At 35.5% G+C, this 16,304-nt stretch overlaps 2 protein-coding genes across 21 annotated transcripts in view; one reads left to right on the forward strand and one right to left on the reverse strand.

The window, feature by feature from the left end:
* LOC117234791 overlaps positions 1–5,031 on the forward strand; it is a 269,398-nt gene extending 264,367 nt beyond the window's left edge. For all 5 annotated transcript variants that reach the window (XM_033496329.1, XM_033496331.1, XM_033496330.1 and 2 more), the window contains exons 16-17: positions 2,754–2,895; positions 3,914–5,031. In XM_033496329.1, coding sequence (XP_033352220.1) covers positions 2,754–2,895; positions 3,914–4,115 — 344 coding nt within the window. In that variant the 3' untranslated portion in view covers positions 4,116–5,031. The remainder of the gene's footprint in view (positions 1–2,753; positions 2,896–3,913) is intronic.
* A 2,731-nt stretch (positions 5,032–7,762) lies between these two features.
* Positions 7,763–16,304, reverse strand: part of LOC117234765 (inositol 1,4,5-trisphosphate receptor) — a 47,887-nt gene continuing 39,345 nt past the window's right edge. For 11 of the 16 annotated variants that reach the window (XM_033496280.1, XM_033496291.1, XM_033496286.1 and 8 more), the window contains 18 exons: positions 15,593–15,706; positions 13,970–14,087; positions 13,657–13,889; positions 13,359–13,500; positions 12,993–13,291; positions 12,229–12,738; positions 11,985–12,134; positions 11,717–11,909; positions 11,506–11,628; positions 11,248–11,420; positions 11,008–11,172; positions 10,751–10,931; positions 10,580–10,672; positions 10,276–10,433; positions 10,028–10,193; positions 9,754–9,914; positions 9,523–9,684; positions 7,763–9,443 (listed from right to left, as the gene is read on the reverse strand). In XM_033496280.1, the coding sequence (XP_033352171.1) occupies positions 9,363–9,443; positions 9,523–9,684; positions 9,754–9,914; positions 10,028–10,193; positions 10,276–10,433; positions 10,580–10,672; positions 10,751–10,931; positions 11,008–11,172; positions 11,248–11,420; positions 11,506–11,628; positions 11,717–11,909; positions 11,985–12,134; positions 12,229–12,738; positions 12,993–13,291; positions 13,359–13,500; positions 13,657–13,889; positions 13,970–14,087; positions 15,593–15,706 (3,222 nt within the window). In that variant the 3' untranslated portion in view covers positions 7,763–9,362. The remainder of the gene's footprint in view (positions 9,444–9,522; positions 9,685–9,753; positions 9,915–10,027; positions 10,194–10,275; positions 10,434–10,579; positions 10,673–10,750; positions 10,932–11,007; positions 11,173–11,247; positions 11,421–11,505; positions 11,629–11,716; positions 11,910–11,984; positions 12,135–12,228; positions 12,739–12,992; positions 13,292–13,358; positions 13,501–13,656; positions 13,890–13,969; positions 14,088–15,592; positions 15,707–16,304) is intronic. The other 5 variants (XM_033496294.1, XM_033496292.1, XM_033496293.1 and 2 more) reach the window with 1 other exon arrangement.

The raw sequence follows: 16,304 nt of genomic DNA on the forward strand, positions 1-16,304 counted from the left end.
TCAGAATTACAGAAAGATATATTATTATATCTTTAGATAATACGCCGCTAAACAAAATCGTATCCTTTTGAGTGGTCGAGTCGAGAAAAGAATGGCAAAGATATCTTTAAAAGACCTCAAAATCTTACTTCTTCAACCTCTACGAATTTCCAGCAAATCCAAAGATGCATCGTGCGCGATTCACCGGCAAATCAAAGGCGCCCACTTACCGAAACCACGCTTTGTCCAGCGGCGAATTTCGTTCAATTCGAGCCTTGGCTACTCCGTTGGAATTTCGATCCGCGCCATTGAGTCCGATATGGGTGCGAATCGGATCGAAAGGCCAGCGACAAACGAAAGCAACCGGGTAAACAAAAAGGAAAAAGAGGTTAAAAAGATGGGTGGAACGGGTTCTTCTGGGGAAGAGGGTGGCTTGAGAACGAATGGCAGACAGAGCTGGAGATTAAAGAGACTATTGGACGCGGCAGGACAACGAGAGACAGAAAGAAGAACCGGTCGTTCCGAGCGGTCTTTAAAGAATCCGGCTTCCCTTTTTCCCTCGATTTCCTTTTTCTGCCGGTGCTCCCTGGCCTTTTCTGGCCCTCCTTCTCCCGTCTATCTTCATTGCTCGCCTATATTCGCACCATGAAACAAACGCTAGAACGTTGCAAAGGAACGAAGCTGTTGGAACCAGCCAGCCCCAGAAATGGCTTTCGCACATTGGCCTCGATCTCTGTTTCTATTCCCGGCTCGATGCTGTTTTCTTTTATTCGCCGGATTCCTCGACACGACCAATCGTCCACGTTTCGTAAACGATGAATTCACAGAGTAAGGCAATGGGTACTCGGCTCTGTGTTCGTGTATAAGTGTGTCTAAATGGTAGATACAAGGTTCTTAGGTTAATTTTCAGGATTGGAGGATATGTGATTTCGTGTTCTTATTAGTTAGGCGACATTTCGTTCCCTTCTTTTTACTTTTAGTAAAGTACATAAAATAGATTTTTTGTATCAGAACTTGATTTGATAGAAATGTATCGAATTAGAAGATTTATAAATTAATTATGAACAGCCTTTGAATCGAACCTCTGACCTATGAACTTTAACGAGACGTCTAAGGACTAATTAAGGGTTTATTTGAAATCTATAAAATATGTTTCTCTGAGCAAACAGGATCTTAATTTTGTTTAACTGGCACAGTGGATACCTCTTTTATTTGTCTGTTCATATAAGAACCTTATTCTACTTGGTCGAGTAAAATTGAAGATTAAATATAAAAAAGAAAACTACAGAGAGATGAAATTTAAAAATTCCAAGGAACGTAACTAACCCAAACAAAGTACTAACTAACCGAACCCTGTAACTAAACAAAGCAAGATAAAAGTGGCCGATGCTAAAGAAACATAATAAAAATTAAACATTGGAACGTAATATAACATTGATGTATGTTTCTGTCTTGCAGTTCTGCACAGTCTGTTTCATCAAAATTTCGATCGATCAAATTCGACGAAGTGCGCGTACCACGAAAATATAACGGCACCGAGCCGTGCATTAGGTTTCTAGTAACTCGATATCCCAGGAAAACTCCAAAGCTCGTGTTGATGCGCCAACAGAAAAAAAAAAATGAAAAAAAGTTACAAATCCCTGAACGCAAGCTCCAAACCGAGAAAAAAGGATGCGATTCGCGATTTGCATGCGTCAAGGGTTGGAATTTTTTCGAGCCATTGATATTCAAACATTTCGTGAAAATCATTGAAAAAGCTCGTATGTGACCAAAAACTATGTGTGTGGCCAAAAAACGAAAAATCGTTTCCCAATTTCTCTTCCCGGAATAGATTTATCATTCGTAAAGCAACAACAACAGAAAACACGCTCACAGAGAAAAAAAAAATAAAATAAAAGAGATCGAAGGTATAGGTATGGATCAGGTATTTCTATGTATGCATTATTTTTCACGCTTCATCGATAGTCATTCGTTTTTGTTTACAACAGCGTTGCGAAAACAGTTCTCCCGCGGGGAAAATTCGTCGGGCTATGAATGATACTAAAAAAGAGAGAAAAAGGAAACGGAACATAATACGTACAGGAACGCGCGAAAATTACACGGTCTCGAATACGTTAGCGAACCAATTGCTTCCAATTATACTGTGCTCTCGATGATTGCTGAAACATCGATAGTCCTTTTTACCGACACACGTCAAATGTTACATCCGCGGCAATTGATTGTGAAACTACCTCTCTTAATTGGTTGTTCGGCGACATTGATGCGTTTCGTGCTCGTCTCGTGAAATGGTCACGTGAAAAACGAGCATTCTACATGACGATTTAACTATACCCATTAACCTCGTATCTTCCCTTCTCGTGCTATTTTTAAATACGTTCGATACTCCATAACCAATTTCAAATTATTCCAATTTAAATTATAACCGACTATAGCGCAAAATCGTTATTTCATTGTAATTTAAATAAAAGGATCTTAAATTTCGAACAGAATACTACGTACGAAAGTTTCAACGGAATAATCCTCCACAGCTTCCATAATACCGTGCATGTAGCTTTTAAAAGGTTTTAATAAAGTAATTCCAAATTTTAAAAGCGCAATACTACGCAAATATTGCAAGAGCGTAATCTCCATAGTTTCGACGTAAAGCCGCCTATGCGACCTTTTTTAGAAAATAAAAGGACGCACAACCATCGTTGATTCCTCTGTTCTTGACAAAAATTCGCGATAGCCAAAACTCTCCTTTTTTTTTTTCCTTTTCTTTTTCTTTCTTCTAGGTCCTTGCACCGCCTGGAATTTAACGATACACGAATACAGCAAGAACGGCGATCCAGCTGGACTCAGGTTGCACACATTCTGCTCGAGAAATATCCACAAAAATTTCACCCTGCCATGGAAAACGAACACCGTGGTGGTTAGGTGAGTTCCGTCTATCTTTGTTCCGTTCGATGGGCCGATTAGCCGGAAGTTCGCGGAAACTTCGTCCATCGACGCCGACGTAACGACAGTTACGCGACACTTTCTGCACGAAGATTACGACGCCGCGGCCTGAATTATAGGAGCAATTTATATTGGCGCGCGAGCTCAGTTTTTGCGCCGATGTAACGGCAACTTAAAAATCGATTGCCCGGAAAGATTTATCCAGCGCCGATGGGGAATCGTTTCGAAGCCGGATAAGTCGCACGGAGATTACATTTGTCATGGTTTGTGTATCGATACGACGTTTCCTGAACGTGGAAAGCCGCGAATGCAATTCTTCGATGTTTCGCGCGCAGATCTGGTGAAAGATCGTTTTGTTTTTGTATTTTCGCGGATGAAAAATCGCGTTCTGGCTCGGTCTTGATGGAGAGTCAGGAATAGTGATGCGTTTCAGAGAATACGACTTCGAGAGCACATCGGAAAGATCGTTCGTTCTGCCGTGCTTCTTTTATTCGTTTCTTGCGTATTTTGATTTGTGTTCGTTTTAGATACGAATATTTCTTTATATATTCGAGGAAGAATAATATACAAATGCCAGAAGAAGATAACACTTATTTAAAGAAATATTTTCCATTTTCCAATTGTACATAAAATATCCAGAAATACGTGAGAAAAATAATGTACAATACGCGTAATCATTTTATCTCGTAAAACTGTGCTTCGATCGAAATACCGTAGTCATTTACTCGCGTGGCTTGCTCGCATCGAGTTTCGAAAAGAGACGAGAATGGCGAAAGAGAAACAGATGCTAATCGACTATTAAATAAATAATTCTCCAGAATACCAGCTATTCGATTGACTTACAAAAACAGTAGGCATTTGTTCAACGATTTTGTCGATTTTGATTTTACAATTTTGTCGAAGTTAACAAGCACACCGGAATTGATTAAAAAATGTATATACTTAAATTTGAGATAATTGTAGGATGTTATGGCAATATTGTTACACCTGTTCGCAGATTGCAGGCTCTAGGAAGGACAGCACCGGAATACACGATGAAATGGCGCAGTCAGTTTGTAATCGCAAACACGCACAAGAGCGAACCGTCACCCCCACCGGTACCGAATCATGTGCTTCGCTCCTCAACCGGAAACAGGTCACGGGAAGCGCGAATCCTAATTCTGTTCGCGATACTCCTCGCCTACGCGGTCGGTTGTTGAGTGGATCGACTCGACACACCGTATCCATACACGTTCCTGTTCACAATGAGAGACAAACTACTGCGAACGAGCCTAAGACTTTTAATAATGCACTCACACACACACACACACACACAAAATATCATACCAACGAGGTTCGTGTTTCCTCAAAAAAAAAAAACTTCTTTCAGCTATTCAGTTTTCTGAAAAATAAAATATAATGTGAAGTTTAAAATAGTAAAGCGTTTAAAAAGCGGAACGATGATCGCGTAAAGTGAGGCGCACTCTATGGAAATTTGATAAAGTTTCGTGTTAGTTTGCTGAAATATTACGTTCGCTAGCATTGTGGAGAACTTGCCCGTAAAAGTTTCAGAACCACCGCGCTGGTAATCACGGAGCACACTTTTGATAAAATATTGAAATCAATCACCATGAATTTACCTCGCTTTTATATCGTACGAGAACTCTATGTATTTATATCGAATAGATCGTTTGAAAATAATTACCGGTTAAACGAAGTCCTTTGGACGGTAATATTCAGCGATTAATTTGTAAAAGTTTATTATCCGGTTTGCGACTCAGTTTTTCATGTAGAACGGAAATTCGTCGTCCCGATATAAATGTCGATTAATAAAACGCGTAATGAAGATTAATTCGCAATCGCAATTTCACGCGAGGCAAGGCCATCGAATATGACTGATCGAAGGACACGAGAATTCCGAAACAATTTAGTCCAAGTTTTTCAAGTATTTTTCGATTACCGACGTTTTAACATATTGAACGTGTTCGGTGCCGTCACGTGCCGGTGGATGTTGATAAAGTTAAAATTTCATCGGATAAATTGACACAGATAAGGGAACTTTATTGGCAAAGAATGAAAGGCATGAAATCGAATTTTGGAATTTCACGCTCTAGTCGAATTATATATATATATATATATATATATGAAAAATAAATTAAACGCGAATCAGAAAGAGAGAAAATATATATATACTAAAAATCAGTCGGTGTATACCACTCGTTTTAATTATAAGAGTCTAATAGAGCATGTACATATTATACATACATATGCGTATACATACATAAATCTATACATATAGAGGATGAGACGTTCACGAAGAAACATTTAAATGCATCCATCGTCATTAATATCGTTGAATCGTTTTCAATTTCCTCTTTAATTTTATATATACGAGGATTAAGTCAATTTAACATTTCATCGATTGGCCTGTGAACTATCGTAAAATCAGAAATTGTTTTTTCTATTCTTTATATGCGCAGATATATTTAACGTTTCTTTCTAGACGTCATATCCTGCGAACGCGTACGAATATAATTGTAGCGATTTAAAGTAACGAGATGAAACAAGGAGGGAAGAAAACGCGATGCACGGATTTGAAGTAGCAAGAAATCACGCGTCATCACTTTCACGCAAATGCCAAAATAAACGTGTAAGAAGAAGTTCTATATAATTATAGGTTCTTGTACATACGTGGATAGAATAGGTAGGATTTGTACAGAGTATCACGAACTACGTTAAGACCTCAGCATTATTGTAAATTACAATTTACCGTAAAACATGGCGCGAGCCCGCGAACGAAGACAGATTGTATTTTAACGAACGAGCTTCGAGTGCCCGAGGCACATTTCGAATAATTGTTAACGCGTTCGTCCGGAAGTTCATCGAAAATCTCTTCCTGCTTGCTTAAACGAAAGAGAGAAAAAAAAAAGATATTCGCTGATGAAACGAATAACAAATGGAAAAAATTTCCGAAGGATATTTTACGAAGAAGAAATTATTTTGATTTACTTTCGGAGACGCGATTGGTCGTTAGATTAAGATGGAAATAAAGGCTAGACTGTGAATGTTTAATATACGTATCGACTAAGAAGGAAAATATTAAACTAAACAGGCAAACAGGCTGATTGAATTAAAAAGAACCATCCAACGGTGCGGAAATATTTTCACCGGTTTTCATATGTTTTACAACGCCGCAATGGTATTGCTACCATTATTTATACAGAATATTATGAGTAATATTCTTTGTTTCTGAATAACGATATGCCGTGGTTTATGACTGTATGATATGCTGAATTCTGTTATTTATTTTATGTCGTCCTTTTATACTCTACGATAACACGAGCTGTATTATTTCACTGCGTAATAATACAGTTACCTTACCAGAGATTTTAATGCCTGTTAAAACTTCTGATTAAATCGTGACACGTATTAGACGGTCTCGTGTTTCGCGAGATTCGTCGAATCATTACGAACCTTCCACGTTATCGATCGATCTCAATACTCTCATTGATATTTCAAACTTTCGTTCATTGCGTTCGAATAAATATAATTTGCACGATTTGTCGTTTAACATTTTTTTTTCTTTAATAAATAATAGAGAAACGTGTGCGTTAAGAATTCGATATTAATTTTGAAATTGTTGAGAATTGACTTACCTTAACGAATAGAAAGACTGAATTTTATCAGAGTGCAATTTATATGTATATCATTGGAAGGCTGGTAATGATCGATACGACTGATCTATACGAAGGATGGCAGTCTAACCGCGTTGATGCATACGCATGTTAAGATTTGTATAATAAGCGAACAAGCTCGAATAGAATATTCGGCAGTCTCTCTTCCGCAACCTCGTCGAAACAGAGATGAAAGTCAGACTGTAATTAATCGGCGTACTAAAACGAGAGTATCGTTATAGAAGAAAAGAGAAGAAGAGACGCGCGTTTAATAAATGTAATTAATGTCGGCCAGGAAAGAGAGGCATGTGATTTAAGTGACTTGTGTTTGAAATCGGTGAATCGTTTCTCGACAGAGATTTCGTTTGTTCGTTCGTAAAGAATCGTCGCTTAACGAGAAACCAAGAGAAACGAAATTACGCGTGTACCGTTCCTTTTTAAGATTACTCGATCACGTCCTCACAACGATTGTAATGCGATCTGTTCCTTCAATGGATGTACCGGTTTTGCACAAGGCACGTCTAACTTACGAAAAAAAGATATATGTTACATATATGTACTAGCCGCGTATACTTAAGTCACAATAAATAGTCAATTGTTTCATATAAAGTACGAATAAAATAAAACAGAAACTACGCGTTGTTTGTGAATTTTCACCTGAATGTTTGTCATAGCGCACCAAAGTCCCGAGGGTACCGGGATATTTAATTTTTGCATTTGATCCTTACTTTAACATTACCAAATGTATGTGACATTAAAAGAAACGATAGGTGAAACGAGTTTCTTATTTTACGCAACACGAAAAAAACCAGTCGATACGTTCTCTTATAAATTTTTCGTGGTGGCAAAAGCTTGGTGTAAAGGGAATTAATCGATGGATCTCGCATTTCTTTTATATCTACAATCATCTCTAACTTCGCATAATGTCAGAGAAATCGACGGATAAAATTTACCAACCATTGACATCGAGTAGACCGCGAGAATTCTAAAATCCCTGATATTGTAATAATCTTAAATACAGATGAACTTGGTCACATTCTCGTTTAAAAAAATCTTATTCAACCACGCGTAAAGGTTGATTAAATCGTAGGGTTGATTTGATAAAAAAAGGACGATTTATTCACATATGAGTTTTAATACAATCTACATACATATTTATACATCCTACGGTCGAAAGATGAAACATGTACATCTACAGGTAACGCATCTGCGATTTATTTTATCCTCTCTGATGCAAGGTGAAAGTCTTAAATAACAATTCGCTAATATCCCATAAGATTGGCTCAGACAGAAACGACGTTTCGAGTTATATCGTAATTGTACTCTTAACACGTACGATTTATGGAGTGTGACAAACATTCAACAAAATATATCCATATATACAATACATCTAATTTCGCTATTTAAAAGGAAAGAAAAAGAAAATTATATATCAACATACAATATATTCATATACATATACGTATAAATGTTTATATATATAGACAGAGACGTTGGATATCGTCCGAGTTAAAATACGTTAGTGGAAAATAAACTTTCAACGAATCGAAAAACGTAACTATATATTGCACACGATCCTCGTAAGTGTCTCCGGTGCATAATATAACAATTCCTATAGATTTCCATTCAACATACTTCGGATACAACAATTATCTTAATTTATATCTTACGTTCAGACGTGAACAACGATATTTATTGACATTGATTTATAAATATTAACGAGCAATTACATGAAAATCTGCCACACGATAACCGTTCCAAACAATCACCATAACCGTGTATCTATATTTTCCGCAACTGTAATATATTTCATTGTTTACCAACATCAGGCAAATAGTAGATAAGCATCAAAATTTTACAACGATAATCCTGTCCTTTGCTTTCTAATTCTTTATGAACTCATTCATAACGAGATAACATCTATTTGTTTAGAAATTTGTCACACGTCTTGTAAATTATATAAAACCAGTAAAATCTTCAATAACTTTTATAGCGTCCTAATGCTTAGAAAAAATATTTGTTCCGTTAAAATGTCCCTACGCACGTTATTTGCAAATCTGTGCGTGTTTTTTTTTTTTCTTCATAACGATACGAAAATTGGAAAACTTAGAAAGACTCGTCGAGAGGATCCTTCGAAATCATTCCGCACAGATCCTAAAAACAAGCGATTGAAAAGGGTTTCTATTTTACAAACTTAAACATCTATAAACACAACCAGGAAAATTAACTAATCTATAAAATCAATCAGACAGTTATTTTACATACACATTCTACGACTATAAGAGACAACACATTCTCAAGAACTCGCTTTAAACAAGTCATAAAAATATTAAAATCTCTCGATAGGAATTTTAAACATGCTCCTTTTACATATTTCGATATGATCCTTTGGCTATTTATGTGTGTATAACAATAAAAACGATCGTGTTGTTCTATTTAAGACAATGTTCTTCCTGATTGTTTCGTTTTAAGTAACACGGACCCCAAAGAAATTACTCGCACGAGATGAAACTGATCGAAAATATATTTGAAGATATTAATGTTTGATGTAAAATGCTTCAATCTGTTTAACCAATACAACTCATCGAGTACGATAACTTTTCTCATCTAACCCTACGTTGAAATTAGGAACAAAACCGTACAAATGCTACGTGTTACTCTCATAGTATTTCCCAGTGTCTTTAAATGCTTCTTAAGAACACACAAACTTATGCATTAAATATCATGTTGGAGTATCAAATTGAGATTCATGTACGATTAAAAACGAAATTCTGAAGTACACTTATCTCAGATTTACGTTGTTACGTTGTGTAAAATCGCGGATGCAGAATTCAAAAGGCCTAGCCGCTGTTTCTGCTTTCGTTGCTCCGTCATCTGGTTAAAAACAGACAAATATATTCCACGATCGGAAATAATATCCAACTATTGGAAATAATTGTCAAACATAAATTACCTGATCGCGAAGCTCGGTAAGTTGTTGAGACAAGCATTTCACTAACTGTTGCGTGGATTCTAACTGAGATTGTAAACTTCTTAACTCTACTTGTTCCCCTTCGCCCTCGTCTGCTGCCAACGATTTGGCCCTTAATCTCGGGAACCAGTCAAGATTTCGATCCTGTAAAAAGTACACAGAGCTTAAAAGTTTAAGCATGTTTCAATTTTTTGAAGCTCTATGGACTATTACCTTCACCATCGCGTACACGTAAGACTCTGGCCCTGTGAACTCCGTAGGATCTTTCACCTTTACCAGAACAATGAAATAGAGGTAATGCCACATATTATGCTCGTGTTTCACGTGTTCTTCGAAGGAAACCGTTTTGTTATCGAAAGATGATCTGTTCAGTCCTGCGAATGAAATGTTACAAACAACAGCAATGTACGATAAATCGGTTAACAATATGTGCACGATACAATATATCATAAATGAAATGGCAATATAATTATATCAATAATCTTACCGCAAATAAAACAGGTATTCTTCAATATTAATTCCTTCTGCTGTTTTTCCGATCTGAGATCAGCAAACGTATCAATGATAACACCAAAAATAAGATTCAGAACGATAATTATGACAATGAAGAAGAACAGTAGATCGTATACGACTCTAGCAACGAACAAGGGCTCCTGCAACATTAACATGCATATTAATATAATTAACATGCGTATGAATAATAGCGTTTCCCTCGGGTTTTGTTTCTATACTTACTGTACTAGATGGGGCCCGTAGAATATCTCCAATTCCTCCACCATTTCTTAAACCTTGATTCAAAGTTGTAACAATACACATAACAAGAGAATCGCATGCCCGTTCCTTTAGTTCTCCTCCAACGTTAATTACATCTGCCTGACTGTCTTCTTCGTTCACTGCACAAACATGAAGATGTTACTGTAATTTCGTACAATTATATTTCTTATAATAATATCATGCTAAAAAATATAATAATCTTATATTAATTATATCCAATATTATATTTCTATATAAACGGTATTCTATAGGAGAAGAAAAATACCATCGCGAATATATCGGGATACTGTCTCCGTTGCTTCGCATTTTTCATTATCAGCAATGTTACAAGTACCCGCCGCTGCATCCATATATGATGCTGTAATTAATAAACATACAAAATCAATATCTCTATTATTAAAAAGGCAATCATAAAGTATAATATTATAACACTCACACACAAGCTCCTCGTCGACTGTCACCAGAAAATCGTCCTTGAAAAACATAAAACCGATAATGGAGAACATATAAACTAGAATTAACGCCAATACAGCGGTAAGTATGATGGATCTTCCGTTCCTTGTAACAGATCTTATTACATTGAGCAACGTTTCTTCGCGATACACTACGTCAAAAAGCTAGAAAAAGATATGAAATTTAGTATGCGTTTGGTTTTAGTTTAAGCGCGATTTACTTTAGTGATGCAATACGTACTAAAACTGAGTAGAAAAATGGATGCATACAAATGCCGAGAACGCAAAATATAAGATACGACATATGATACAAAAGTTCAACGTTTGTCACTATTTGCTCTAGACTCTTTGTCAAAGTGCCCTGATTACCTATAATACTTATAAGATGTACAACTTTTAATACAACCTGAAACATACATCGATTACAGACAGTCACGTTATAAGAATAGATCTCATTTTAAGTACGTTGCTTTGAATTTACCGTAAGAAAGCCAAGTAACCATAATGTTGGTTCTGGTCCTATGGAAAAAATCAATCGTAATATCGTTGAAGCTACTAGCGTTCGTATACCGGATTCTCGAGGTAAGGTAATGACAATAACAGCTGACGAAAGCATCACCGCCCAGATAAGGGCAGATAAGTGTGAACTCAATTCTACAGTAAGCAAGAAAATAGATATTTAAATACGTTCGCTTAGCGCAAATCTGTCAATTAAAAAAAGAAAAGTATAAGAACTTACTAGGCACAGAATCTACAAATGGATAGAAGAAAGCTACGATAAGGTTTATGAGTACCGCACAGTTGAATAAAATATTACTCCAAAGTGACATGTAACTGCTCATCCAGAATAATACTGGTTGCCCTGAAAAATTATAAAAATATATGTAAATAGATTTCAACGAACAAGAGTAAATAACTACATTAACTATAGCAACGTTAAAACATCGTACCTCTAAGTTTCTTCTGCCATTTCATTTCGTTAAACATATCCTCGGTCCTTTCAAAGAAATCAGAAACCTTCGACCCTTGATCGTCGCGTTCTGTAGTATTTAATACTTTAATCTTCGTGTCCAAAGTAATGAGTTCACAAATCTCAGGAATTGGGAAGACAATTTGCTCCAGCGTTCTATCATGTCTAACGATCTAATGTAAATTACGAGTTTTTGAAAGATACGTAAGCAGTAAATTATTATGTACGTACAAATGTAACTGTTGTACCTCAATCTGGGCTGTATGACTCGCATAATATTGCAATGCCTTATTAATTTTCGGATCTGCATTATTCTGTTCAGATGGTTTCAACATCGATGACAATTCTTTATTATGCTGTGCTAATTGATGACACAAGATATAAATATTATGCCCGACCTAAAAGAACAATTAATTACCAATAATTACATTATATCCTTGTTAACTATTCTTAAAGGAGAAATAAGATTTTATTTATCTGTAAGATCGTTACCTCTTTGGGTGATACTCCTTCTTCGCCATCTATAGAAGAATCATCCACGTCGCCATCATCGTCCAAAGATTCTTGGTGGAATGCACGGCATGCGACATCAACTAATTGTTTTGGATTCATATTATACAGAATCCTTTCCGCATTCTCGCTATCTCCTCTACTTTCCATTATAGCAAGCAACAATTTGCTAGCGTTATTTTTTAACTCTAACACCAGGTCCATTCTAGTTTTTCCCAAAGGATTAATATCGTTCAATATCAAGGCTGTTATTATATCTAATCCGTTAGACTCGTGTGTTGCAATACAGTTCTGATTATCGTGACACGGTCCCTGGCAGTACTCTGTCAGTGTTTCCAATGTCTGATTGATTAACGCAACATTTTGTTCATTTATATACAGCCCTAACAATCCTAATCCGCCAGTCGTTGAACCACAGATGCAGTCTAAGAACATGAGCGTTTCGGATACCAGATTGAAATTCGTCTTGTTATTTTGATTACGTAAGAAATTCTATAAAAACATAGAAATATTTTCAATGTAGTAAATATTATCATTAGATTGTGGATATTTATGCAAATTCACGCGTCTACAAACGCTATGAAAAAATGGAATTTAACGCAGAGATTTGAATCTTTTTCATCTACTAAATTTTATAATGAATATTATACTTTGAAACTATATTTACAATCGTGCATAAACATCCGCAGTCGAGGCATAATATTAAAGAAAATATTTTTAATATCCCCGAAAGTCAAGAGAATTACCTGTAAGTCACGATTGTGATTTTCACACAACAATTGCAAAAAACGTAAAATTGGCTGCATTACTAAAACTTTCGCACTCAATTGCCCTTCGTCTCTCTCGTTACCAGTTGTTCCCGTACGATGCCTTTCTAATTTTTCTGCTATCATATCTTCCAACGCACTTCCCAGAGCTGCGTTGTTCGTTGGATCTTCGCCGGAAGCAAGATTACGCACATTCGCGTACGCTTGCACGGTAGAGGATGCAGCTTGATTTAATTCTTCTCGTAGCTCGTCTGTTATTACTATCCCATTGGGTTTCCCTGTACGAAGAAGCGATCAATGTTAAAAGATATAAATGAAAGTTATTGGAATATCGTTTTACTATACCTGATGTACGCTTCTTTGATATCTTTTCTATTTCTTTGCTCTGTTCCTTGTCTTCGTGGGCTTTCGCTGCTATATCAGAAGTATTCACTGTAACCGTGGATTTTATTTCTTGCTGAGCGTCTTTCATTTTGTCGTAAAACACCTGCAGAAATTACATCCTTTATTTTAAACTATATCTCTATTTTTAAGCAAGTTAATTTATCTAACACTGAAGTAGGTAGATTATATTTTTTATTTTTATCTAATTTAGTCGTTTATCAATAATGTTTTAAAAAGAATTAGATTATCAGTAATATACCTTGAAAAAGGATTGACTCAAATCACCACCCATTAGTTTATTGAACACACTCTTCTGTATAATAGGATTTCCTCCTTCCAACAACGCGATGCCAAGTTCTATAGCTTCCACAAATATACTCGGAGAGTGGACGCTTTTAATCACCAGCTCCACTACCAAATCTGAGGCACCTTCACGATCGAGATGACTTTGAATCTCGTGCAACGTGCGTCCTGCCCGACTCAGTAGTTTAGCTATAGAAAACGAAATACTTAAAATAAGTTGTTCCTTATCTTTGTGGCGAAAAATTAGTTTTCCAAAATTTTCTTTATACCCCCTGGTCCATGTGTAATTGGAGCAGTATGCGATACTCCAATTTCCACGTTTTCCGGTTTCTGTATAAAGGACTTTCCAAAGTAACGAACCAGGAGATTGTTCCGCAGTACATCTCCCTGAGAAAAAGGAAAGGGGAAACACGTTGGTGTGATAAAACAAATTTGAATCAATTGAGATGTACCAATACATCGTGCATAATAATTAAAAAAAAAAAATTGAATATATTTTAAAGGGACACCGGTGCATTGTTTGTTATATATTATAAAAATATCAATAATAATATTGATTTAATACTAAAAATAATTAAATCGATGTGTATATACATTAGTTGTGCTTCAGAGTAAAAAAGATACTTGCACAGTTCTCGGTATTTTCATAAATATCCTATATAATTAACTTTACACATAGTTTGTAATGTTTAAAGAGATGCAAAAAAAAGACATTGTTGTATATTTTGGAAAATGTACAGTAGAAAAAATTTGTTTGGAACCAGATCTTTTTAGGGCAAATACACGATGAATCAAGTAGGTATCATACATAAAGTTTATAAGTCGTACATTCAAACATGTTTAGTATATGAAACACATATATGAGGAGATATAGCAAAGAGAATTAAATGCTTTACATACAGTATATGTAGATGTACTATATGTATATATGTATATACTCTTGGAATTTCTAGCATTATTATTAATTATTCGATAATTCTATATTTAAAATACAATCTGATTTCTACGTTCTACGTTGCTGCTCTCATGCTATCAATTATATGTATGGCTTACGTTAAAAATAGTAAAAAGATCTATGGACGTATTGGTACACCCTATTTGTAGTAAAAGTGTATGTACATATACTGTACTTTCTTATTTCTAAACTCTATGCCCATACTGGATTGTACTTGGAAAGATATTTTACACTACGTAATAATAATACTCTGGAGACTTGAAATCTAGAAATTTTGATTCACGATAAGTTGAAATCATTCAACTTATTTAAAACATCTATCTGCTTATCAATCCAATTACTTATGTTCAAGTAAATCGACATAGTCACAATGTACAATACCTCCTATCGTAAATCATAATTATTTGTCATACACGAGATCACATACCTACGCTATGATGATTATATTTTATGTATGAACAGAAGAAATAAATTAATACTAGAGTAGAAAATGGAATAGAAAATGAATCAAAGTGTATATAATGTAGTAAAATTAATCAAGCACATGCACATAAGGTTACCTACACAACGTACATCGTATTTTGTACTTAAGCAAATTGAATTATGTATCACGTAGCTTGTTAGCAAGCAGCTACTAAATATCATATAAATAGTTGTGGTCTTAATATTAAAGATACATCAGCAGATTAGATTTCTTGTTTATCAGCGAGATGCCCTATGCGTGTATATACGTATATGATAATTTATAAGAAAGGCAAAAAAAAAAAAATAGTAGAAGAGAAAGTATTCAATATCAAAAATTGTATAAATATATAGATAATAAATAACGATAGAGTGATGGTGAGATAAAATTCTCATTAGTATAAATCAAATTCATGTTGCCAATTTATATACGTTGTGCCCACAAATTACCGTTGTTATCTACTTTAATTTTTACCCGCTCTTCCTGAGTCATATGACGAGTCTCAGACTCATCGACAGAGTCTGTTCCTCGGCCTTCTTGTGACTCGGCCTTCTGCTCTGTTTCTTCTTCTTCCATGACACCCTCGCTCTTCGTTTGCAGCATGAAAACATCTTTACCTACATATCTATTCTACGAAACCTACTCACCCGAACACTGTTTAATTTTAAATTTGTATAATATATTCACGAAGCTTATTGTGTATTTCTATCTCATTCGCATATATTTTTCTTCTCCTTATTTTTAATATATGTATATATTGCCAACTAAAAAACTGTCGATCGTGTATATATGCTGATCATCTAAAATGTGCCGTGAACATATGGGCATTTAGCTTTTCGGCAAACATGTAAAGAACGAGTGGATATGGAGACACAAATCTTCGTAAATTTAGGTTCAACTAGAACTTAGAGAACGGTAACACGTTAAATCGGTCGAGGTGCGGTGCTAATTAACGGTAGCAAATCCCAATTAAAAGTGGCATGCTCCAAAACAGTATTCTTAAAATCTTCCCCCTGTCGCAACGTATATCGATGGAGCATTAATATTATTTTAATAAAATAAGCGATTCACAAATTATCAAATTATCAAGCGATTCATGAATTATCTTCATCGATAGCTATACTTATACTCTGTACTTGTACTTCGACATACAGTCTTTACTGCTATATCGCGCGCCAAAAGATCA

The sequence above is a fragment of the Bombus vosnesenskii genome, unplaced genomic scaffold (genome assembly GCF_011952255.1).
Source record: "Bombus vosnesenskii isolate JDL3184/JDL3185 unplaced genomic scaffold, Bvos_JDL3184-5_v1.1 scf7180000013309, whole genome shotgun sequence".
In the NCBI taxonomy this organism is placed as follows: Eukaryota; Metazoa; Arthropoda; class Insecta; order Hymenoptera; family Apidae; genus Bombus; species Bombus vosnesenskii.